A 22,493-nucleotide genomic window follows, 5' to 3' on the forward strand; every position below is an offset into this window, starting at 1 on the left:
GCTAAGGGGTCTCTCTGCTTCATCTCTCTCTCTCTCTCTCTCTCTCTCTCTCTCTCTCTCTCTCTCATCTCTCTCTCTCCTCTCTCTCTCTCTCTCTCTCTCTCTCTCTCTCTCTCTCTCTCTCTCTCTCTCTCTCTCTCTCTAAGGGTCCCTGCTTCGATCTCTCCCTCTGCTAAGGGGTCCCTGCTTCATCTATCTCTCTGCTAAGGGGTCCCCGCTTCATCTCTCTCTCTCTACTAAGGGGTCCCTGCTTCATCTCTCTCTGCTAAAGGGTCCCTGCTTCATCTCTCTCTGCTAAGGGGTCCCTGCTTCATCTCTCTCTGCTAAGGGGTCCCTGCTTCATCTCTCTCTCTGCTAAGGGGTCCCTGCTTCATCTCTCTCTGCTAAGGGGTCCCGCTAAGGGGTCCCTGCTTCATCTCTCTCTGCTAAGGGGTCCCTGCTTCATCTCTCTCTCTGCTAAGGGGTCCCTGCTTCATCTTTCTCTGCTAAGGGGTCCCGTTAAGGGGTCCCAGGTCCCTGCTTCATCTCTCTCTGCTAAGGGGTCCCTGCTTCATCTCTCTCTCTCTGCTAAGGGGTCCCTGCTTCATCTCTCTCTCTGCTAAGGGGTCCCTGCTTCATCTCTCTCTGCTAAGGGGTCCCGTTAAGGGGTCCCTGCTTCATCTCTCTCTGCTAGGGGGTCCCTGCTTCATCTCTCTCTCTCTGCTAAGGGGTCCCCTGCTTCATCTCTCTCTCTGCTAAGGGGTCCCTGCTTCATCTCTCTCTGCTAAGGGGTCCCGTTAAGGGGTCCCTGCTTCATCTCTCTCTGCTAAGGGGTCCCTGCTTCATCTCTCTCTCTGCTAAGGGGTCCCTGTCCCTGCTTCATCTCTCTCTGCTAAGGGGTCCCTGCTTCATCTCTCTCTGCTAAGGGGTCCCTGCTTCATCTCTCTCTCTGCTAAGGGGTCCCTGCTTCATCTCTCTCTCTCTGCTAAGGGGTCCCTGCTTCATCTCTCTCTCTGCTAAGGGGTCCTTGGCCTGAAAACGTTGAAGACCCCTGCTCTAGAGCAGATGTTCTCACACTTTATAGGTCACGACCCCCAAAATAATCATATATGAACTGGGGACCCCCCAGTTCAAACAAAGTGTAAATTGTAGAGTTGAAGCATTACATTTAGTTTGACTCAGTTCCACGTTGCAAGGCGTTGTGAGCTTGTAGATCGTCTATTTTCACAATATTTGCCTCTTTATGTTATTTGACAATTTGTCCAATGTTTGACCAGTTTATACTTTGATTACTTTTAAAAGTTCTTTCATTGTCACTTCACTGTCATCTGGAGACCCCCTGGGGGTCCCTCTGGGGGTCCCCAGATGGGGGTCCCTAAGGGGGTCACCGGGTGGGGGTCCCCCTGGGGGTCCAGACCCACAGGTTGAGAACAAACCTTTTCATGTCAATCTGAACAGTTTGTTCCAGAGACGCAATTTTTACAAGATTCATTTTTTGAAAATAGCAGATCTACAACTTCACAACACGCCATGATACGACATGTTGTGTGCTTGTAGATCGTCTATTTTCAAACAGTCAATTTATACAGTAAATGGTTAAAGTGGTTACACTGATTTTGATGCTATATACATGAATGTTGCTGGGGACCCCCTGGAACCCCTTCAAGGACCCCTGGGGGTCCCCAGACCCCACTTTGAGAACCACTGTATGATGATATCATGATCTATAAATCTGTACAATATTCATGTTTAAATGTGTTCCCCACCCCCTGATTATGATACATGTCTGTCTGTCTGTCTGTCTGTCTGTCTGTCTGTCCTCACAGCCTGTCTGTCTGTCTGTCTGTCCTCACAGCCTGTCTGTCTGTCTGTCCTCACACAGAGACACAGAGGAGTCAGGGTCCACTAACCCAAAGCCAGCATAGAGAGGTTCAGTGAATGTGTTTTGGACGGTGTAGAGGTGTGTCAGTGTCAGTGAGGACACTTCATAGAAGGACAGAGTCCCAGCAGGACAATCCAGATACACTGCTACTCTGTTGGAGTCAGAGGGACGAACAGGAAGGAGAGTGTACTTACTATTGTGTATGACAGTGTATCCGTTACCATGGCTACCATCATAACAGTACAGACTCCATGCCATTTTATTGTATCCAAGCCTACAGTCATCACCCTGTCCTTTCCTACTGATTCCTCTGTAAGTTACTGCTATCTTAACCTTTCCACTCCTCTCTACCTCCCAGTAACAGCGTCCAGTCAGACCCTCTGTACACAGAACCTGATCCCAGATATCAAACCTTTCGGGATGATCAGGATATGAATGAGGCTGTTCCACCGCAGTCGCCTTCCTGTTGGTCTGAGAGAGAGAGAGTTTTCTGTGTGCTGTGTTTGAGTCCAGTGTGAGACGATGAGAATCTGATGAGAAAACAACACAGTAAACATTAAATACATCATTCACTGAGTGACACACACACGCACAGGCGTACACACACACACACACACACACACACACACACACACACACACACACACACACACACACACACACACACACACACACACACACACACACACACACACACACACACACACACACACACACACACGCAAGGTGTATAGTTTGGTTTCCATAGCGATGGGGGGGGGGGGGGGGGCTCTGTGTGTCTAACACATTTAAACATGAATATTATACAGATTTATAGATCATGAATACAGTGGTTCTCAAGGGGGTTCCAGGGGGTCCCCAACAACCATTTACTGCTGAACGATTGACTATTTGAAAATAGACGATCTACAAGGTCAAAACGCGCCACATTGCGGGACGTTGTGAGCTTGTAGATCTGCTATTTTCAAATGAAGAATATTGGGAAAATGTTGTGTCTGGCACAAACTTTTTTCAGATGGGGGTCCTTGACACACACCCAGACACATGCGCTGTGAGCTTGTAGATCTGCAATTTGTAAATAGCCAAGGTGTAAAATATGGATAAAGTGGTTCAAATGAGTGATGCTGTATTAAACATTTTGCTGGGGACCCCCTGGAACTCCCTAAGGACCCCTAAGGGTCCCAGGACCACACTTTGAGAAGCATCAACCACTTTAACCCTTCATCGACCGGTGTCTCCCAGGGCTCTATACCCTCCACACTCCAAAATAGCCGATCAACAAGTTCACAACACGTCGCAGCACGATGTGTTGAGAGCTTGTAGATCTGCTATTTACGGTAAATGTTCACGTATTGAGACATGTCCAACATTGGGACGTAGGGTTTAAATGGTTAATGGTTCAAAGAAGGTTCTTTGAGGAACCATGTGTGGTTGTGAGTTGTAGATCTGATATTTGGGCGGGCGGACATATCTCAGATCTTAACGGGCGCTTAAGCCTTATTTCAAATATAGTGAAAATAGCAGATCTACAAGCTCACAACGCCTCACACTGTGGTGCATTGTGAGCTTGTAGATTGGCTATTTTCACTATATTTAAGCAGTTCTGTTTTAATGCATTTTTTGGGGGGAAATGTTTTTAATTTCAATACAACAATGCATTGATGGAATATAACTAGACCAGGTCACCTGGTTGTGCCAGACCCGCAATGAAAACTAGTATGGCACTGAACTAACACATGAACACACAGGATTTTATAGTCTCAGCAACAAAGCGTAGTGAGCTTGTAGATCGGCTGTTTTCACTAGTATGGCACTGAACTAAGACATGAACACACAGGATTTTATAGTCTCAGCAACAAAGCGTAGTGAGCTTGTAGATCGGCTGTTTTGACTAGTATGGCACTGAACTAACACATGAACACACAGGATTTTATAGGCTGAGCAGCTGGAAATGTTTGTGAGCTTGTAGATGGGCTGTTTTCACTAGTATGGCTGGGGGGCAAATGTTTTGCAGCACTGAACTAACACATGAACACACAGGAATTTATAGTCTCAGCAGCTCGTCAGCCAACTCAACTCAGCTGGTCCCGTACAGGTGACGGCACTCAAGGCAATCAGCCGAGCAAGGGAAGGGAGGGGCAGATGAGCAGTCAGAGGCAAACACAGGCACACTGAGGAAAAGAGGGACACTGAGGAAAAGGGGGACCGACCGACCGACCGACAGACCGACAAAGCCTTATGTAGGCCGACCCCCTGGGTCTGGCAAAAATTGCTGTAGTTGTAATTTGTACATTTAATACTTGCGTATTTACTGGAGTAACACTTTCAGGATAGAAAAATGTTCAAACATGGAATAAATTCCTTCTCAAGACATTTCCTCACTAATGCGATTGTAAAGATGTCTAGTAACACATTTCATTTAATAAATTCCTTCTCAAGACATTTCCTCACTAATGTGTTTGTAAAGATGTCTAGTAACACATTTCATTTAATAAATTCCTTCTCAAGACATTTCCTCACTAATGTGTTTGTAAAGATGTCTAGTAACACATTTCATTTAATAAATTCCTTCTCAAGACATTTCCTCACTAATGTGTTTGTAAAGATGTCTAGTAACACATTTCATTTAATAAATTCCTTCTCCAGACATTTCCTCACTAATGTGTTTGTAAAGATGTCTAGTAACACATTTCATTTAATAAATTCCTTCTCAAGACATTTCCTCACTAATGTGATTGTAAAGTCTAGTAACACATTTCATTTAATAAATTCCTTCTCAAGACATTTCCTCACTAATGTGATTGTAAAGATGTCTAGTAACACATTTCAAAAGGTTGAAACTCCCCTAGGCAGGGGTGTCACACCAAATTCTGGGCCCTGGGTACAAGGATTCACTGCGGGCCCCCCATGAATGTTCTTCATAGGGGAGGGGGTTTAACCCATTTAGACTGGGAACGTATTATTATGCATTATGTTGTGCTTTAACTATTGAAAAATAGCAGATATACAAGCTCACCGTGTGGCACCGAGTGCCGCTCTGCGAGCTTGTAGATCTGCTATTTTTGAAAAATTGTGAAATCCTTCAAAATATTTTTTTGAAAACCCTTTGTTTCTATGTCAGTGGTGCTCAAACCTTTTCATGTGAAGGACCCCCAAAATACATATATTCAAAGATTTGCACACATTTTTCACGACTTTAAAAAAATAGCAGATCTACAAGCACGCAACGCGGCACACGGTGCCGCGCTGTGAGCTTGTATATCTGCTATCTTTCAATAGTTAAAGCATAACATACTTTTGGGCTCTAGTACCTCAGTTCCACTTAGGTTTTTTTTTAAATCCTCTGAATACAAGGAGGGAGGGCCGACACAGTATAAAACACTGTATAAAACTGTGTATAAAATGTCAATGTGACAGACAGACAGACAGACAGACAGACAGACAGACAGACACTCACATCTTGTAAGGAGTTGAGGTTTAATCCAGTGTTCTCCTGCATGATTCACACTGTAGGAAACAGAACAACAATGAATCAATGTCTGTCTGACTGTCTGACACACTGTCTCCACTAGCTGACATAGTTCTGTTCCTTTTGCTATGTCGCACGCACGCACGCACGCACGCACGCACGCACGCACACACGCACACACGCACACACACACACACACACACACACCTAGTCTACTCTACTCACTTCAGAGTCTCCAGTTCAACATTGTAAGGAAACACTGCACTAACCAACATGGACACAGTCCAAGTCTACTCACTTCAGAGTCTCCAGTGCAGCAGAGAGCTTCTTCAGACCAGAGCCTCGTAAGTGGCTGAAGTTCAAGTCCAGCTGTTTCAGATGGGAGGGGTTGAAGGTCAGAGCTGAAGCCAGAGAAGAACAGCCTTCCTCTGTGAGCCCACAGCCCGACAACCTGCAGAGAAATCCATATTTAACAAAGTGCTGTTGATGTTCAAGTAGAGATCCACACAGAGAGAAAACACACTTTTTATTTACCTCAGGATCTGCAGTCTACACTCTTCACTCTTCAGTAGAGCAGAGAGTTGCTCCACTTGTGATTCCTGCAGGCAGTTGAAACTGATGTCCAATTCTCTCAAATGGGAAAGATTAGATCTGAGAGCTGAGAGCAGGATGTCAAATCCTGTCTGTGTGATGTTACAGCCAGCAAGTCTGTAATTAAAGATTACATATCTGGATTGATTATCAGAGTTTTGGAGGAGGGACTAAAGAGATGGAAAGAACAGGCAGGCAGGAATAATGTGAAGTAAATCATGGTCATCTTCCAACAGGAAGCTAACTGACAGGAAACAGGAAGCTGCAAGTTAACAACAGATGATCCAGCAAAGAGGACAGACAGACAGACAGACAGACAGACAGACAGACAGACAGACAGACAGACAGACAGACAGACAGACAGAGTAGTTATAGTAATAGTTATAAAAAAAAAAAAGTAAAGTGGAAAAACCTCCCCGGGGTGGTGACCACAATCGCCTCCTCCTTCAAAGGGAAGCCTACTATATATATATATGTCACGGTTTGTTAGAGAAACAGGACGGTCGAGAAACGGAGCACTCGTCGTGCAGCACGGGGCGGAACGGAGCCGCTCGATTGTCCACGACATTGCAAGCGGCGCGCAGGCCAGCGGACCTTGGTCCTGCTCTTCGCCCCCGAGCACCGCAGGTGCGAGTGGCCGCGAAGAGAAGCGCGGCGCTCCGCCGGCCGCGCGAGTTACGAAGCCGTGGTGAATGCAATCGTTATATTTATGCCCAGGCCGTAAGGCCTGGGCAAGCCCACGATAAACGCCCTGTCCAAGTGACTACAATGGAGCTAATGGCTAAGCTAGGCTAGGCTAGGCTAGGCTAGGCTAGGCTAGGCTAGTAAATAAAGTCGCAAATAGTCGCAAACGAGTGACGTCAGCGCCTTCACTAGTGAATGGCTGTCGTCGCCACCTGGTGGTGATTGGTGTGTGGTGAACGACAAAACAAGCGCTCTTACATAGAACGTCCTGAGTTACCCAAACATCCGGTAACATATACACTTAACACTATGGCCCCCTGTGGACTCAATGAAGAATTTGACATCAAGCCTTTTTTGTGACATGTTTTCCTTCATCTGTATATTATTTATATATTGTTTCTATTTGTGTGTACATATGTGTTGTTTTTCTGATGTTACTGTCTTTTATTATTGCCTTTACTCATCTGATTACATTTTGTGTACTGTTTATATATTTTGTTTTGGTCTTTTCTTTAGGCGTATACTGAGGGACTCTGTGTTTTTTACACATGTTATTTTGTTTACATTGTTTGGCTATTTTATAGCTTTAACCAGGCTACACTGGTAGACTGTTTATAAATATTGTCACTAGCCCAGATCCTCTGATTTTTAAAAGGGCAGTGTTATTAGACTAGATGGGTGTGTCTACCCAGCTGCTACACATGTGTACTGATGAACTTCCTCCGGTTCCATATAACTGGCTAGCCTATTGTGTCATTCACTTTAGACCTGATGAAGACGCCGAAGGGCGTCGAAACGTTGTTGATTTTAATGTTATAATTAATAAAGAATCAACTTTGGGAGCGAGCCACCAGTGTGTGGACTTCATCTTCTTTTCCAAAAAAGAAAGTACACATAATGTATCAATATTTTATTATTTGTATCTAGTCAGTGTGGGTTACCATGATATCAGCCTTATTGACTAAATGAAACAGACAACAGACTGCTGGTGCTGGTGGGCTGGGGAACCAGCAAACCTTCCAGTCTGTGTTTACACCAGTTTGACACTCAATGATTGTGTAAGTGGACGTGATAATTCCCTAGCAGCCATGATGGATCACATATTGTATTTACTGTAGCGTATCAGTGTGATGTGATGCCAGAGCATAGGGGAGGCTATGCCTTCCCAAATGCTACTGGGTAGTTTTCAAATTAGGCTATAGCCTAATATACAGTATGAGCGCAGCATTATATAGACAGATTTCTTGTTTACCAAATTTGAGACTTCATGTGCAGGTGCCTAAAATGTAATCAATTCCCCAAATGTGTTGTTTTGGGGTGCGCTCAGCGCTCAGCACGGGTTTCAGTTCATTCGTACCTCTTCAGTGTTGGCTGGTGAGACGTCGCCCGGCCACAACGGCATTGCACGCTGAGAACAGCTGACTGTACAAGCTTCAGTCATACTATAGCCTACAAGCTCACATCACGTTGTGGATGTGCCCGTAGTGACTCTGAGCTTGGAGGTCTGCTATTCTCTGCGTGCAACATCGTTGGAGAATAAAGGCTTGATCCTGATGGCCATGGGCTGCAGCTGCTGTGATCATACTCATAGAGCACTCTCTAGTCTCTGTCTCTCCGTTCTCAGTGGAGGAAAATGTACTGCGATTTTTTTTTAAAGTATCAATACTGCATTATTGAAATACTCTGTTACAAGTTAAAGTCCGGAATTCAAAATGTACTTGGGTAAAATAGGCTACGACAGTGATGGAATCAAAATAAGCTCACAATGTGTCACAGCGCAACGCGTTGTGAGCTTGTAGATCGTCTATTTTCAACTATTCTCTATAGGTATAAAACAGGGCTAAAGAAGGTACTATGTTTTATAATATAATCATTTATATCTGCAAAGTAACTAAAGTTTTCATATAATTGTAGTGGAGTGAAAGTAGCCTACAATATTTGGATCCGAGATGTAGTGGAGTAGTATTGAAAAAAAAAGAAAAAAAAAGAAATAAAAACAGCCTGGCATAGATGCTGTTTGGCTCACCCGCCGCCTAGAGGCCAGAATGAGGACTAACCAACACCATATCATGATTCTACTATGATGTCAACTTAATGCACACTCCTCTTATTAGAATCAAACAATAAATAATGAAACAGAACTAATCTAAATAAAGCTGGTTAATTAATCTGACCTCAGTATCTCCAGTTCACAATGTGGACTCTTTAATCCAGCAGAGATGAGTTCCATGAATGAATCCTTCACGTTGTTATAACTGAGATCCAATTCTCTGAGATGTGAAGGATTAGAGCTGAGAGCTGAAGACACAATTTCATAATCTGGCTCCTCGAGGTGGCAGCCAACAAGCCTGTAAATGTAGAATATGTAAAAACAGATATTATCAACACAGATTAGATCAAGTTCATGTTCAAGGAAAAAGAAAAAACAAAACCATGTATCAACGCAGCCCAGAAGCATTTCCACTTAAACCAGGAGGACCACTAATGTGAACATTTGAACTGTTTGTTGTGTGTCTTTAATGGTTATTTTATGTTCATAGGAGTTTGGTCATTCTAGGGTCAAGGTGAATAAATCAAGTGTTTGTTAGAGGAGCTACAGGACTGTGGACATAGGAACATAATGTGACTGTTGTGATATTATTATATATTATACAGGTACAGTATAACTCATGTCTGTTTCATTTAACTACACTGGTAATATCAGCAAGCACCGTGGAATATAACATTGTAATGTGTTTTTTTTTTAGTTATAGGTGTCAATTATAATGTATTAATGTCTTATTAGCCATGGATATTTTTAATAGGACTGTCCTTTATTTGCACATAAACACAATACCACCAGACCTGATTATTATTGGATATTTTCACATTAACCATCATTTCTACTCATAGTGTTAGGTGTGATGGTAGATTTATTCTCTTCTAATACATTTTCTATTCACATGACTACTAACCGAGCCTTTTTGGTGTTCCTCACAGCTGGGACCAGCCTGGATTTCCCCCAGCCTGATGTTGTTCTGTATTTGTCCAGGTCCAACTCATCCAGAACCTCCTCTGACGACAGCAGCATGTGGGCCAGAGCTGAACACTGGGACTCAGACAGTTGTGTCTTTGATCTGTCCCCTGACTCCAGGTACTGTTGGATATTCTGATGCAGTGAGTGGTCGTTCATCTCCATCAAACAGTGGAAGATGTTGATCAATCTGTCAGAAGAAATTTTTGTATCATCACATTTCATCTTCTTCAGGTTGTTGATGGCTCTCTGGATGCTCTTTGGACTGTTTTTTGTCTGAAACAGCAGACCTCCTAACAGACTCTGGTTGGACTGCAGTGAGAGACCATGAAGGAAGCGGAGAAAGAGGTCCAGGTGGCCATTCTTACTCTTCAGGGAAATTTTGAAGGCTCTCTTCAGAAAGACATCCAGGGTCATATCTTGTCCTCCTCCTCCTCCTCCTCCTCCTCCTCCTCCTCCTTCTTCTTCTTCTTCTTCTTCTTCTTCTTCTTCTTCGTCTTCTTCGTCTTCTTCGTCTTCTTCTTCTCCCAGGAATGTCTCCAGTACGTTCATGTTCTTCTGTGTGTAACAGTGGAACAGGTAGACTGCAGCCAGAAACTCCTGGATGCTCAGATGAACAAAGCTGTAGACCTTTCCCTCAGATTGAACAGTCTCTTCTTTGAAGATCTCTGTGCAAACTCCTGAGTACAGCGAGGCGTCTGTCACATCAAGACCACACTCTTCCAGGTCTTCTTGGTAGAACATCATGCTACCTTTCTCCAGATGTTCAAACGCCAGCCTGCCCAGCTTCAGAAGAACCTCCCTGTCCTTCTCCATGAGCTGCTGTTGATTCACATCATGATACTTCTTCCACTTCCTCTTGGTCTGAACCCACAGGAAGTGGCTGTACATCGCAGTCTGGGTCTTGGGCAGCTTTTCTGTCTCGTCTGTCTTCAACATGTCCTCCAGAACGGTAGCAGTGATCCAACAGAAGACTGGGATGTGACACATGATGTGGAGGCTCTTTGACGTCTTCTGGGGGTCTGTGAATCCTCGTACTTCTGTCACCAGGTCAACATGTGCAGGAGGGATCTGATTGGCTGCTGCAGGTCTGGTAGTTATCCAGAGGAGGGCTGAGGGGAGCAGATTCCCCTTGATGAGGTTTGTCAACAGCACGCCCACTGATGATGTCACTGTGACATCAGAAACAACGTCATTGTTCTGGAAGGCATCAGAATCAATGTCAATGTTCTCGAATTTCAGCGGAAACCTGCTTTCATCCAGACCATCAAAGATGAGGCCAACCTTCCAGACAGCGAGCTGCTCTGCTGTGACCTTCTTTAATTCTGGGTGGAAACGATGGATCAGTGAGAGAAGACTGTGCTGCTCATCTCTGACCAGGTTCAGCTCCCGGAATGAGAAGGGAATCAGGAGAATGACATCTTGATTTTCCAAACCCCTTGCCCAGTCCAGAGTGAACTTACGCACAGAGAAGGTTTTTCCAATACCAGCGATGCCCTTGGTCAGAACTCTTCTGTTTGGTTTATCTCTGCCAAGGAGGAGGGGCTTAAAGATGTCACAGCATTTGATTGGTTGGTCATGGAGGGTCCTCTTGGAAGCTGTCTCAAGCCGCCAGACCTCATGTTGGGTATTAACCCCTTCACTCTCTCCCGCTGAGAGGTAGAGCTCTGTGTAGATGCTGCTGAGGGAGGGCACTTCAGTGACGTATGTCACACGATCAAGACGGTTCAAACCGACCTTATAAACCTTTAACTGTTCCTGTGGACTGACACCTGCTATGAGAAGACAATGAAGACATGTTAAACATTCAAGTTAATGTATAACTTTACATCTAATATACCATTAAAACTATGTCTTAAATACCCTTCTGAAAAGCTATACAATCTGTCAAAAAAGAGTGAAAAAAACAGCATAATAAATAACTTTGTATTAGGGGTGTAACAATATAGTAACTGAATCGAAAAATCGTTTTTAATTTGCAATGATCTACTGTATCGATTTGCAAAAGCAAATATCGTACCGTTTGGCTCTGCATATCGTATTGTATAGTTTAAAATGCAATAATTGGTATGGAATCGTTTTGCAATGCAAATAATCTATTGTATCGAAACGAAGTATTTGTGCCTTGTATTTAGCAATTTTAAGAGGTAAAATTAAAAAGAGGGGTCTAATTACTTTTCCATTCCGTATCGCTACTCTTGGTCTATCGATAAATGTGTGCAATCTCCATATATTTGCTAATCACAGGGTTTACTTATTTATACCCAAAATAATACACGTTTCACACAGATTTCATTTATTTGCTAAATAGTTACTATATCGATTTTAAATCATTGAATCGTATCGTATCACGATGAATGAACCAATATCGTCCATGTATCGTATCGTCAACCATGGATTGTGATGTGTTTCGTATCGTTGTTCAAATGTATCGTTACACCCCTACTTTGTAACATTTGTTTTTGTCTAAATGCATAAGTTAATCACCAGTATTTATTTGTACATTGATACAGGAATACAATGTGGACATTTAGTCTGATGATGTTTTCTGCTATTTAAACATTTCATTAATTGATACGAAATGTTAATTAGTGTAAAATGTGTCCAGTCTTACTTTGTTCACTTGTGGTTTGACTGGATGTCTTCTGTTCAGGTGTGGTTCTGAGTCTCTCTCTGTGGAGATGAAGACAATAGAATACCAGTAAGGCTCCCTAATCGGGAGATAAGCGACCGTAGGTCACTTATCTCCACAAATAGGGCAAAAATGTGTTTTGCCAAAATCTTCCTGATCCATGTTGATGACATGAGTGTAGACATACTGTGTAGTGATTTTCGTGATTTTAGGGCAAAATCTGTAGGAGCAGTGTCCAAAAATGTGTTTTGCAAGAATCGGCCTCATGGTGGCGCTAGAAGAGGGCCATGTGAGAAATGAGGGGTGGGGTCTCCGCGTTGCCTTGGCGGACGAATAGGTACCGGCCCCGGCTCTCCCGGACGCTCCTAGCCCGAGTTACGGCATTTTATGTGAGCTGCAGTGGAGGGGGTCCTCCACTGGGGGCGCCACCACTTTGGCATCCGTTCTGGAGCACCAGGAGTCGGTGGTCCCCGGGAATTCCCCGTGAGCAGCCATGTTGGAGTGGTGATTTGGTCATTTTTGCACATTTGGTCTTTTTTTACATCTGGGGGTCCCCCAGGGACCTGGGGGTCCCTGGAGCTCCGGGGGTCCTTGGAGGTTGTAGTTTGGCAGCCAAGGAGCGTGTGTGCAAAATTTGGCATGGATCGGGGCAACGGTTGCGGAGATATGAGCAGGGCAATAGTGTGACGTGTGAGGTGTGACAGACAGACGGACAGACTGACGGACTGACGGACTGACACTTTGTGCAGGGTTTGATAGTAAATGCGACCTACAGTCGCAATAAATAGATAGTCTAATATATTAAGTTATATCATTGAATTAACCACTTAAGACCTATATTACTTGTCCTCCAATGAATAGTGCCGATATACAAGCTCACAATTGTAATGTTCATGATCTGACAATATTACAGTTGATCCACAAGGGGGCGCTTGGCATTTGAATATACTAGTAACATCACTGAAGCAGTGCCCCAGATGTAGATCATTGTGTGATGCTCTCCCACCCCCAGAATAATCATTTAATGAATGTATTAATCACCCAGATTCACTTGGCTTCCTGATTGGGGAGGATGTTTGTCTGTGCACCAGCATCAGGGTCTCCTCTGCTGTAAAGCACACAGCCCTGTTTCTGTTTCTGTTGTTGTTGTCATTGTCTCTGGAGCAGCTCTTACAGACAGGCACTACGCTGATTGGTTTGATTAAATTAACACCCAAACAAGCCCATGACTAATTCAGGGCCTTTTACGCACATCGCCTTGCCGTACTGCCCTAATTAACACACTCATAATAGCAAAATGGCAATAGGTCACTCCTCCATATCTTAGTTTAAGAGCCGGAATCTTCTTAAGAGCTGCTCTTATTAGCGCATTCAAAATAGACTCTAAAAAAATTGAGTTTTGTAGTTAAAGGACAACCCTTGTTGTAAAAATCAAACCTCGGTTCGAAGTGAAGCGGTGAACTTTTATTCTATGTGTTCTAGAGCTATGAACTCTGTATATACATTCGGTTCGAAGTGAAGCGGTATGTGTTCTAGACAGTGATCGAGTTATCCCCACAGAGCTATGGGAGCCCTATTCTGGCGGCGCCGAAGGCGCCGCCAGAATAGGGCTCCCATAGCTCTGGGGGCCTTTCGCCGCCGCCTTCGGCGGCGGCGAAAAAAAATCGGGTAATTGCGGATATAAAGTCGCCTAAAACGGGTACTTTCCTATATTAAATCATATTAAATCGGGTATTTCGCGGATATAAAGTCGGCTAAAACGGGTATTTCCTATATTAAATCATATTTTTCCTTTCACAATATTAATTCGGGCTTCACATTGGCTATGTTGACAACTCCAGGCAGTCTTTTCTGTTCATATTAACTCACCATTATTGCTCAGCCTCCAGTTCCCAATTCCTCCATCTGATGATCTGAGCTCTGAGCCATCCAGCCAAAAGTTCCCGTTCTGGTAGCATAAAGTCGGCTAAAATGGGTATTTTTCTTTCTCAAAACAAGGCGGGTCGGGTTCATATTTATTTACTAAAAAAAACATTGTCACGGGCACAGGCACACTAAGGCTACAGTCTTGCTCAGAAGACAGCGTTGTTTTGTTTGGTTGTTTGTTGCTGTCCGGCGTGTCCGCCTTCCTTTGTCGTCCGGGCCGTGGCTAGAACAAACACTCGATGCAGTGGTTCCTAGCTTACCCCATGCCCAGGCCATGGCGAGACCACGCAGCTGGGTAGGTCTGCATCCAGGGCCTCCTCGGCCCTGGGGGAAAGGTAGGAACCATTGCAGCGAGTGTGTTATAACCCGGACGGTAAAGGAAGACTCACACCCCACATTAAATGCGCCTGATTTATAATAATAAAATGAATAGTAGGATTAAACGGTGTGATGTCATTGTTCAGTCTTACTGTCTAACATGTTTATTTAGTATATCTAGTTAACATAAATAATATAAATTCTTCCAATGGAACATAAAAAATAAAAAAAAACGAGAAAAAAAAAAAAAAAACACACTTAGAAAAAAAGAGACCCCAAAGGGGGTTGTTGACTATGGGGTCCCAGACTTTAACTATGGGAGCTAAGACCCCACTGGCACCCACGTAACTCGAACTCTGGTTCTAGAGCTTCAGAATTCAGAATTCTGAATGAATTAAGGATTTTATCTGGAGGGCCGACTTGTCATGTGAAGCTTATCCAATCCTCAAAGTATGGTCTCACTGGACATTTTTAATCATCCAATCATCAGACCGGGACGGGACACTACACGCATATTCTGGACGTACGGGACAGATAAAACCTGTTCATTCTGGACTGAAATGACCATATATGGACGTGGGGGACACACATGGGACACACATTTACGGACAGATAAAACCTGTTCATTCTGGACTGAAATGACCATATATGGATGTGGGGACACATATGGGACACACAAAGCCACTCCTTGGAAGCGGCTTTCACCGCTTCAAAAAAACAAAGTTGTTGTTAAATGTGCACATGTAGCCTAACTTACAGTAGTATGAGGATATTTACTGTAGGAAGATTCTCTTACTGTGTGTGTGGAGGTCCAGGTTCATTACTGAAGTTGGGCACTCCTCCTTTAGAGCGGTCACTCTTCATAGACACACAGCTGGCTGCTGAAGACTCTGCTCTGTGGTCAACACTTCTGCAATCATAAAACATGTTCATATCATATGAGCTCATGATTTTGTCTCCTTGACAATGCAGCAACAAACAATAGAAGAATGGTCTATGAACATACAGTAGGACTAAAACAGTAATATTAAGGATTGACTCTTAGGTTTTCAATGTTCTTCATAGGGGGTCCTCCCCCTGGTTTAACCCATTTAGACTAGAAAACGGATTATTACACATTATTTTGTGCTTTAACTATTGAAAAATAGCAGATATAGTGCTTACAAGCTCACAGCCGCGCTGCGAGCTTGTAGATCTGCTATCTGTGAGTAAAAATATATATATAGGCCTACAGGTATATGTTTCTATGTCAGTCAGTGGTGCTCAAACCTTTTCATGTGAAGGACCCCCAAAATGATATGTATTTGGCCACTGACCCCCATCTCAAAATATTTAGTTCCAGGGACCCCCCAGAAGCAAAATTTTGAGCTACAAATATTCACAATACATTTATTCAAAGATTTGCACACATTTTCACGACTTTTCAAAAATAGCAGATCTACAAGCTTGTATATCTGCTATTTTTCAATAGCTAAAATATAAAATAATCATGGCCCCTCCACCTTGGGCCCTGGTAACTCAGTCCCACTTTACCCCCTTGTGACGCCCCTGGCCCTACCCCTTATCCGTAAAACCTTTTGCCATGTTTCTTGAAATACATTTTTAAATCTACAAGCTCTCAACGTGTTGATGTAGATTGTAGTCAGGAAATATTATCAGACAAATGTCCAATCTGTGAATGAATTCCATTCCAAATGTTTGTAAAGGTGTCTAGTAACACATCTCACAAAGATTTAAATTCAGTTTCACTAGAGAATCTGTGACAGCTGTTGAAAGTTAGGGTCCTAATAACTTAATTATACGAGGGAAAAAGAAGGTTAACAAGTTTGTTAGGGGTCAAACTAGGGTTTTGTCAAGATTCTTACAAATGCTCAATACAGTATAAATGGTCGCCTCCATTTCCCCTCTAAAAGACCAAATACATATCATTTAGGGGGTCCAGAAGGCCAAATAAATATCATTTAGGGGTCCTCACGAAGTACATATCATTTAGGGGGTCTTTGCCAAATACATATCATTTAGGGGGTCCTCACCAATTGTTGCCAATACTGAGCGTATTGTCAGAAAGTGTGCTTTGTTTGGGCTGATGTGAAGGCTCATGCAAATTCTCGTGTGGATCAAACAAACAAATGGACGACGCTCCACGCGACGCTCCACGCGTCCCAGACTCTTCTCCCTTCCCTAAAACACCCTGGACGACGCTCCACGCGTCCCAGACTCTTCTCCTTTCCCTAAAACACCCCGGACGACGCTCCGCGCGTCCCAGACTCTTCTCCCTTCCCTAAAACACCCTGGACGACGCTCCACGCGTCCCAGACTCTTCTCCTTCCCTAAAACACCCTGGACGACGCTCCGCGCGTCCCAGACTCTTCTCCCTTCCCTAAAACACCCTGGACGACGCTCCACGCGTCCCAGACTCTTCTCCCTTCCCTAAAACACCCTGGACGACGCTCCACGCGTCCCAGACTCTTCTCCCTTCCCTAAAACACCCTGGACGACGCTCCACGCGTCCCAGACTCTTCTCCTTCCCTAAAACACCCTGGACGACGCTCCACGCGTCCCAGACTCTTCTCCCTTCCCTAAAACGCCCTGGACGACGCTCGGCGCGTCCCAGACTCTTCTCCTTTCCCTAAAACGCCCTGGACGACGCTCCACGCGTCCCAGACTCTTCTCCTTTCCCTAAAACGGCCTGGACGACGCTCCACGCGTCCCAGACTCTTCTCCTTTCCCTAAAAGACCCTGGACGACGCTCCACGCGTCCCAGACTCTTCTCCCTTCCCTAAAACACCCTGGACGACGCTCCACGCGTCCCAGACTCTTCTCCCTTCCCTAAACCACCCTGGACAATGCTCCACGCGTCCCAGACTCTTCTCCCTTTACTAAAACACCCCGGACGACGCTCCACGCGTCCCAGACTCTTCTCCCTTCCCTAAAACACCCTGGATGACGCTCCACACGTCCCAGAATCTTCTCCCTTCCCTATAATATATTTTATAGTGTTATATTGTATATTATATGAGAGGATTCACATACTGTGTGTGTGGAGGTCCAGGTTCATTACTGAAGTCGGGCACTAGTCCTTTAGACCAGTCACTCTTCATAGACACACAGCTGGCTGCTGAAGACTCTGCTCTGTGGTCAACACTTCTGCAATCATAAAACATGTTTATAAAATGATCATATGAGCACAATGTATAAAAGATTAAAGGAGTCGTTCAGACCAAAACACATATAGGGTTAAATCTGCCTTTTATCATACCCAAAAAAGACAAAAAATGTGATAATAGTAAATCTACCCCATTGATTCCGGATGGGGACCCGAATGAATGGCAGTGGATGGGGAAACCGTCAGAGTACCTTTTTATTTTTAATAGTTTTATTTAATTATTGTCTTAGGAATGCGACAAAAACAAAAAATATTATTGAACTCAAGTCTCCATGGCATGAGTAATCAATAGGAAAAAAAAATTGGTGGGTGAACTTTAACAAGCGCAGGTACGGAGCGCACAAATAAGACCACTCAGGCATCATCTGGGTTCATTCTGAACCGATTTTTTAAATGATAAAATCCCCATATTCCTTGGGGAGTTCATGTTCTCTACCAGCGGTGTCTTGTGTACAAAAGATAGCAAACGAAAAGGAAACATCAGCCAGCGATGGCCACAAGGCATTCATGGATAGGAAACCTCACTCCAGTTTCAATCCATTCAGCAGTGGTCCAGGGACCACCAGGACTCCTTGGGGGGTTCCAGGGGGTCCCCAACTAAATGATGGAGAGCTGGTAACCAAATGGACCCTTGTTAGATCTTCAACTCCTGACAGCATAAAATAGACCAGGTCCATTGCTTTCTTTTTCTTTTGATCTCCCCTCTAAATAAAGACAAATCTACTGTGTTTATAATAACTTTCATTAGACTAATATGTCTGTTTTGTGGTGACAACATGCTCTCCCACCCCCAGAATAATCATTTAATGAATGTATGGAGGATGTTTGTCTCCTTTTAATTGTCTCTGGAGCAGCTTTTACAGCTTTTAAAGGGAATGACAGGCGTCACGCTGATTGGTTTGATCGCCCATGACTAATTCAGGGCCTTTTACGCGCATGTATCAAAACAACATCCCGCTTCCAGCAGTAGAAGCTTGTGATTGGCTGAATCGGAGGTAGGGAGCGCTCCGTTGTGTTCGCCTGGACCGCGCGGAGGTGCAGAGAGCTCACTGGTGTATTAGGTTATAGGTAATATAATAGGCCTACATGCAATGTTTCATAACATATAACACAATAAATAATCATAACACATTGGGACTTACAAGAATCATTATCATAGTTATAATAGACCTACATTTACAGTAGTTTAGGCATTTTGGTTTGATAAGTTTGTGGGCAGCTTGTAGGTCTGCTGTTTTCTGCGCGCAATACCGGTGTACGACAAAGCCAAAAGCCATATGGTGTGACGTCACTCGCAAGCGCCGGAAGCGCACCGATAAAGCACCCAGAGTGGGAAAAGTACTGACACCGTACTGCCCTAATTAACACACTCATAATAGCAAAATGGCAAAACCGGTATGTCACGCCTTCATCTCTTAGTTTAAGAGCTGGAATTTAAGAGCTGCTCTTATTAGCGCGTTCAAAAGAGACTCCTGAGTTTTTTAGTTAAATGTGCACATGTAGCCTAACTTATTGTGAGGATATTATGAGGGAAGATTCTCTTACTGTGTGTGTGGAGGTCCAGGTTCATCATTGAAGTTGGGCACCAGACCTTTAGAGCGGTCACTCTTCATAGACACACAGCTGGCTGCTGAAGACTCTGCTCTGCAACAAGAAGAATGGTCTATGAACATACAGTAGGACTAAAACAGTAATATTAATAATATTATGTGAATGAATCAGTTTGTGTTCATTATTGATCACTTTTATGTCAGTTAAATAACTCTTATTTGGCTTATTTGCTCTGTGGTCAACACTTCTGCAATCATAAAACATGTTCATATCATATGAGCTCATGATTTTTTCTCCTTGACAATGCAGCAACAAACAATAGAAGAATGGTCTATGAACATACAGTAGGACTAAAACAGTAATATTAAGGATTCACTCTTAGGTTTTCAATGTTCTTCATAAGGGGCCCTCCCCCTGGTTTAACCCATTTAGACTGGGAACGCATTATTACGCTTTATTTTGTGCTTTAACTATTGAAAAATAGCAGATATACAAGCTCACATCGCCTTGCCGTACTGCCCTAATTACCGCCTCCATCTCTTAGTTTAAGAGCCGGAATTCCCTTAACTCATTCAGAGCCCCAGACATTAACGGATTATAATGTCCAAACTGCCTCCTTCAGGTCCCATTCACTTGCGTTGTCTTATTTTGAAGGCCAGAAGTCCACCGCGCAGTCACTTCCGGTCTGACGTCATCGGATCGTGCGCCGGAACCGATCGTTCTCCACGTGGAGTTGTGTAATGGCCGACCGGAGCTTTTATCATTGTGTAACATAAGCGAGCATCTGCCTCCATCCTAGCTTCTAAAGTGTAGTTTTGAGATAATGGACATTAAAGATGAGATCCCCCGTCCACCTCAATGTTATGGATGGGACTATTTTGTGCTCGTGGAGCCGTGATGATGCAAAATCAGCGACGGATTTCGTCTCCGGACCCGCGGCCATTCTTCTCGGTAATGTACTCGCCGTTACAGTAATCTATTACTTTTCCCGAGATATCTCGTGAATGGCACTACAGTAATCTATTACTTTTCCCGAGACATCTCGTGAATGGCACTAGATGAGAGCTGCTCTTATTAGCGCGTTCAAAATAGACTCCTGAGTTTTTTAGTTAAATGTGACTAGTGCTGGTGGAAAGGTCCATAAGTCGGCGATTTTCAAACAGTAGAAAAGTGAGAAAATGAAGTCAATGTCGCTTTTTTGTATTTTTCGTTTTTTTCCATATCACACAAGTTCGAATTTAGAACAAGGGTTTCATGTCAAAAGATAGTTGTTTTAAGATACTACAATGGCTACTTTTATTTGTTAAGAAACCTTTTTTTCTTTACGGATGATATTGTTTTTCTAGATAGATATTCATTTGCATTTGTTATATTGCTGTTACTGACATTTAACCTTGTTTATTATTGTGATGTTTTATCTACTTATTGTAAGTCGCTTTGGATTAAAAGCGTCTGCTAAATGCCTAAACTGTAAACTGTAACTGTAAACTGTACGGGGTGTGGGGGTGGTTTAGCATTGGGGGAGTGATTAGTGGTGTAGTTAAGTACCTGACCCTCCCATTGTTCCTCCCATCTCTAGTCAGCAGAGGTGTCAAAATGTTTCTCGTTTTCAGAGGGCTTTTTAGGACCTTTGTGTTTTATGGTGCAACAAGTTTAAAATGTCCATAACTTCTTCAAATATGTTCCAATTTCAACAAATGATACATCATATGAAAGCTTAGATTCTGTATTGAATATTCTGTACAAAAATGATCAATGCAGACATAAGGCTCAAAGTACCAGACCTAGTCACAAATGTGCACATGTAGCCTAACTTAGTGTGAGGATATATGAGGGAAGATTCTCTTACTGTGTGTGTGGAAGTCCAGGTTCATTACTGAAGACAGGCATTTGTCCTTTAGAACGATCACTCTTCATAGACACACAGCTGGCTGCTGAAGACTCTGCTCTGTGGTCAACACTTCTGCAATCATAAAACATGTTCATATCATATGAGCTCATGATTTTATCTCCTTGACAATGCAGCAACAAACAATAGAAGAATGGTCTATGAACACATACAGTGGGACTAAAACAGTAATAGTAATAATATTATGTGAATGAATCAGTTTGTTCATTATTGATCACTTTTATGACAGTTAAATAACTCTTATATGGCTCAACATTACAGCAACACATCAATACAATCCTAGAAGGAGCAAAGCTCCAGGATGGATAATAACCAGTAAGACTCCCTAATCGGGAGATAAGCGACCGTAGGTGGCTTATCTCCACAAATAGGGCAAAAATGTGTTTTTCCAAAATCTTCCTGATCCATGTTGATGAGATGAGTGTAGACATGCTGTGTAGTGATATTCGTGATTTTAGGGCAAAAACTGTAGGAGCAGTGTCCAAAAATGTGTTTTAAAAATCGGCCTGAAGGTGGCGCTAGAATAGGGCCATGTGAGAAATGGGGGTGGGGTCTCCGCGTTGCCTTGGCGGACGAATAGGTACCGGCCGCGGCTCTCCCGGACGCTCCTAGCCCGAGTTACGGCATTTTATGTGCGCTGCAGTGGCAGGGGGTCCTCCACTGGGGGCGCCACCACTTTAGCATCCGTTCTGGAGCACCAGGAGTCGGTGGTCCCCGGGAATTCCCCGTGAGCAGCCCCGTTGGGGTGGTCATTTGGTCATTTTTGCACATTTGGTCATTTTTTACACCCCCAGGTCCCTGGGGCTCCGGGGGTCCTTGGAGGTTGTAGTTTGGCAGGCAAGGAGTGTGTGTGTAAAATCTGGCATGGATCAGGTCAACGGGTGCGGAGATATAAGCAGGGAAAAAGTGTGACGTGTGACGTGTGAGCACATTTGGTCATTTTTTACATCTGGGGGTCCCCCAGGGACCTGGGGTCCCTGGGGCTCCGGGGGTCCTTGGAGGTTGTAGTTTGGCAGTCAAGGAGTGTGTGTGCAAAATGTGGCATGGATGGGGGCAACGGTTGTGGAGATATGAGCAGGGCAAAAGTGTGACTGACTCACTCACCCACGGACAGCCGGTGGAGGTTTTGGTAGTAAATGCGACCAATCTATCTACCAGTAAGACTCCCTAATCGGGAGATAAGCGACCGTAGGTGGCTTATCTCCACAAATAGGGCAAACATTTGTTTTTCCAAAATCTTCCTGATCCATGTTGATGACATGAGTGTAGACATGCTGATATTCGTGATTTTAGGGCAAAAACTGTAGGAGCAGTGTCCAAAAATGTGTTTTAAAAATCGGCCTGAAGGTGGCGCTAGAATAGGGCCATGTGAG

General features: G+C 43.9%; 2 protein-coding genes across 2 annotated transcripts in view; one reads left to right on the forward strand and one right to left on the reverse strand.

Moving 5' to 3' along the window:
- The window catches only part of LOC308309076 (uncharacterized protein), a 244,490-nt gene that overhangs the window by 58,849 nt on the left and 163,148 nt on the right, over nucleotides 1–22,493 (forward strand). The gene's annotated exons all lie outside the window — the stretch shown is intronic.
- On the reverse strand, nucleotides 1,775–20,772 carry LOC308308411 (protein NLRC3-like; the record flags this gene model as incomplete). Its single annotated transcript, XM_080753829.1, has 5 exons — nucleotides 1,775–2,374; nucleotides 5,697–5,774; nucleotides 9,583–9,728; nucleotides 9,837–11,299; nucleotides 20,765–20,772. The coding sequence occupies 5 exons, from the start codon at nucleotides 20,770–20,772 to the stop codon at nucleotides 1,829–1,831; spliced, it is 2,241 nt and encodes a 746-aa protein (XP_080609955.1). The 3' UTR covers nucleotides 1,775–1,828.

Source organism: Nannobrachium achirus (genome assembly GCF_963921795.1).
Source record: "Nannobrachium achirus genome assembly, chromosome: 23".
In the NCBI taxonomy this organism is placed as follows: domain Eukaryota; kingdom Metazoa; phylum Chordata; class Actinopteri; order Myctophiformes; family Myctophidae; genus Nannobrachium; species Nannobrachium achirus.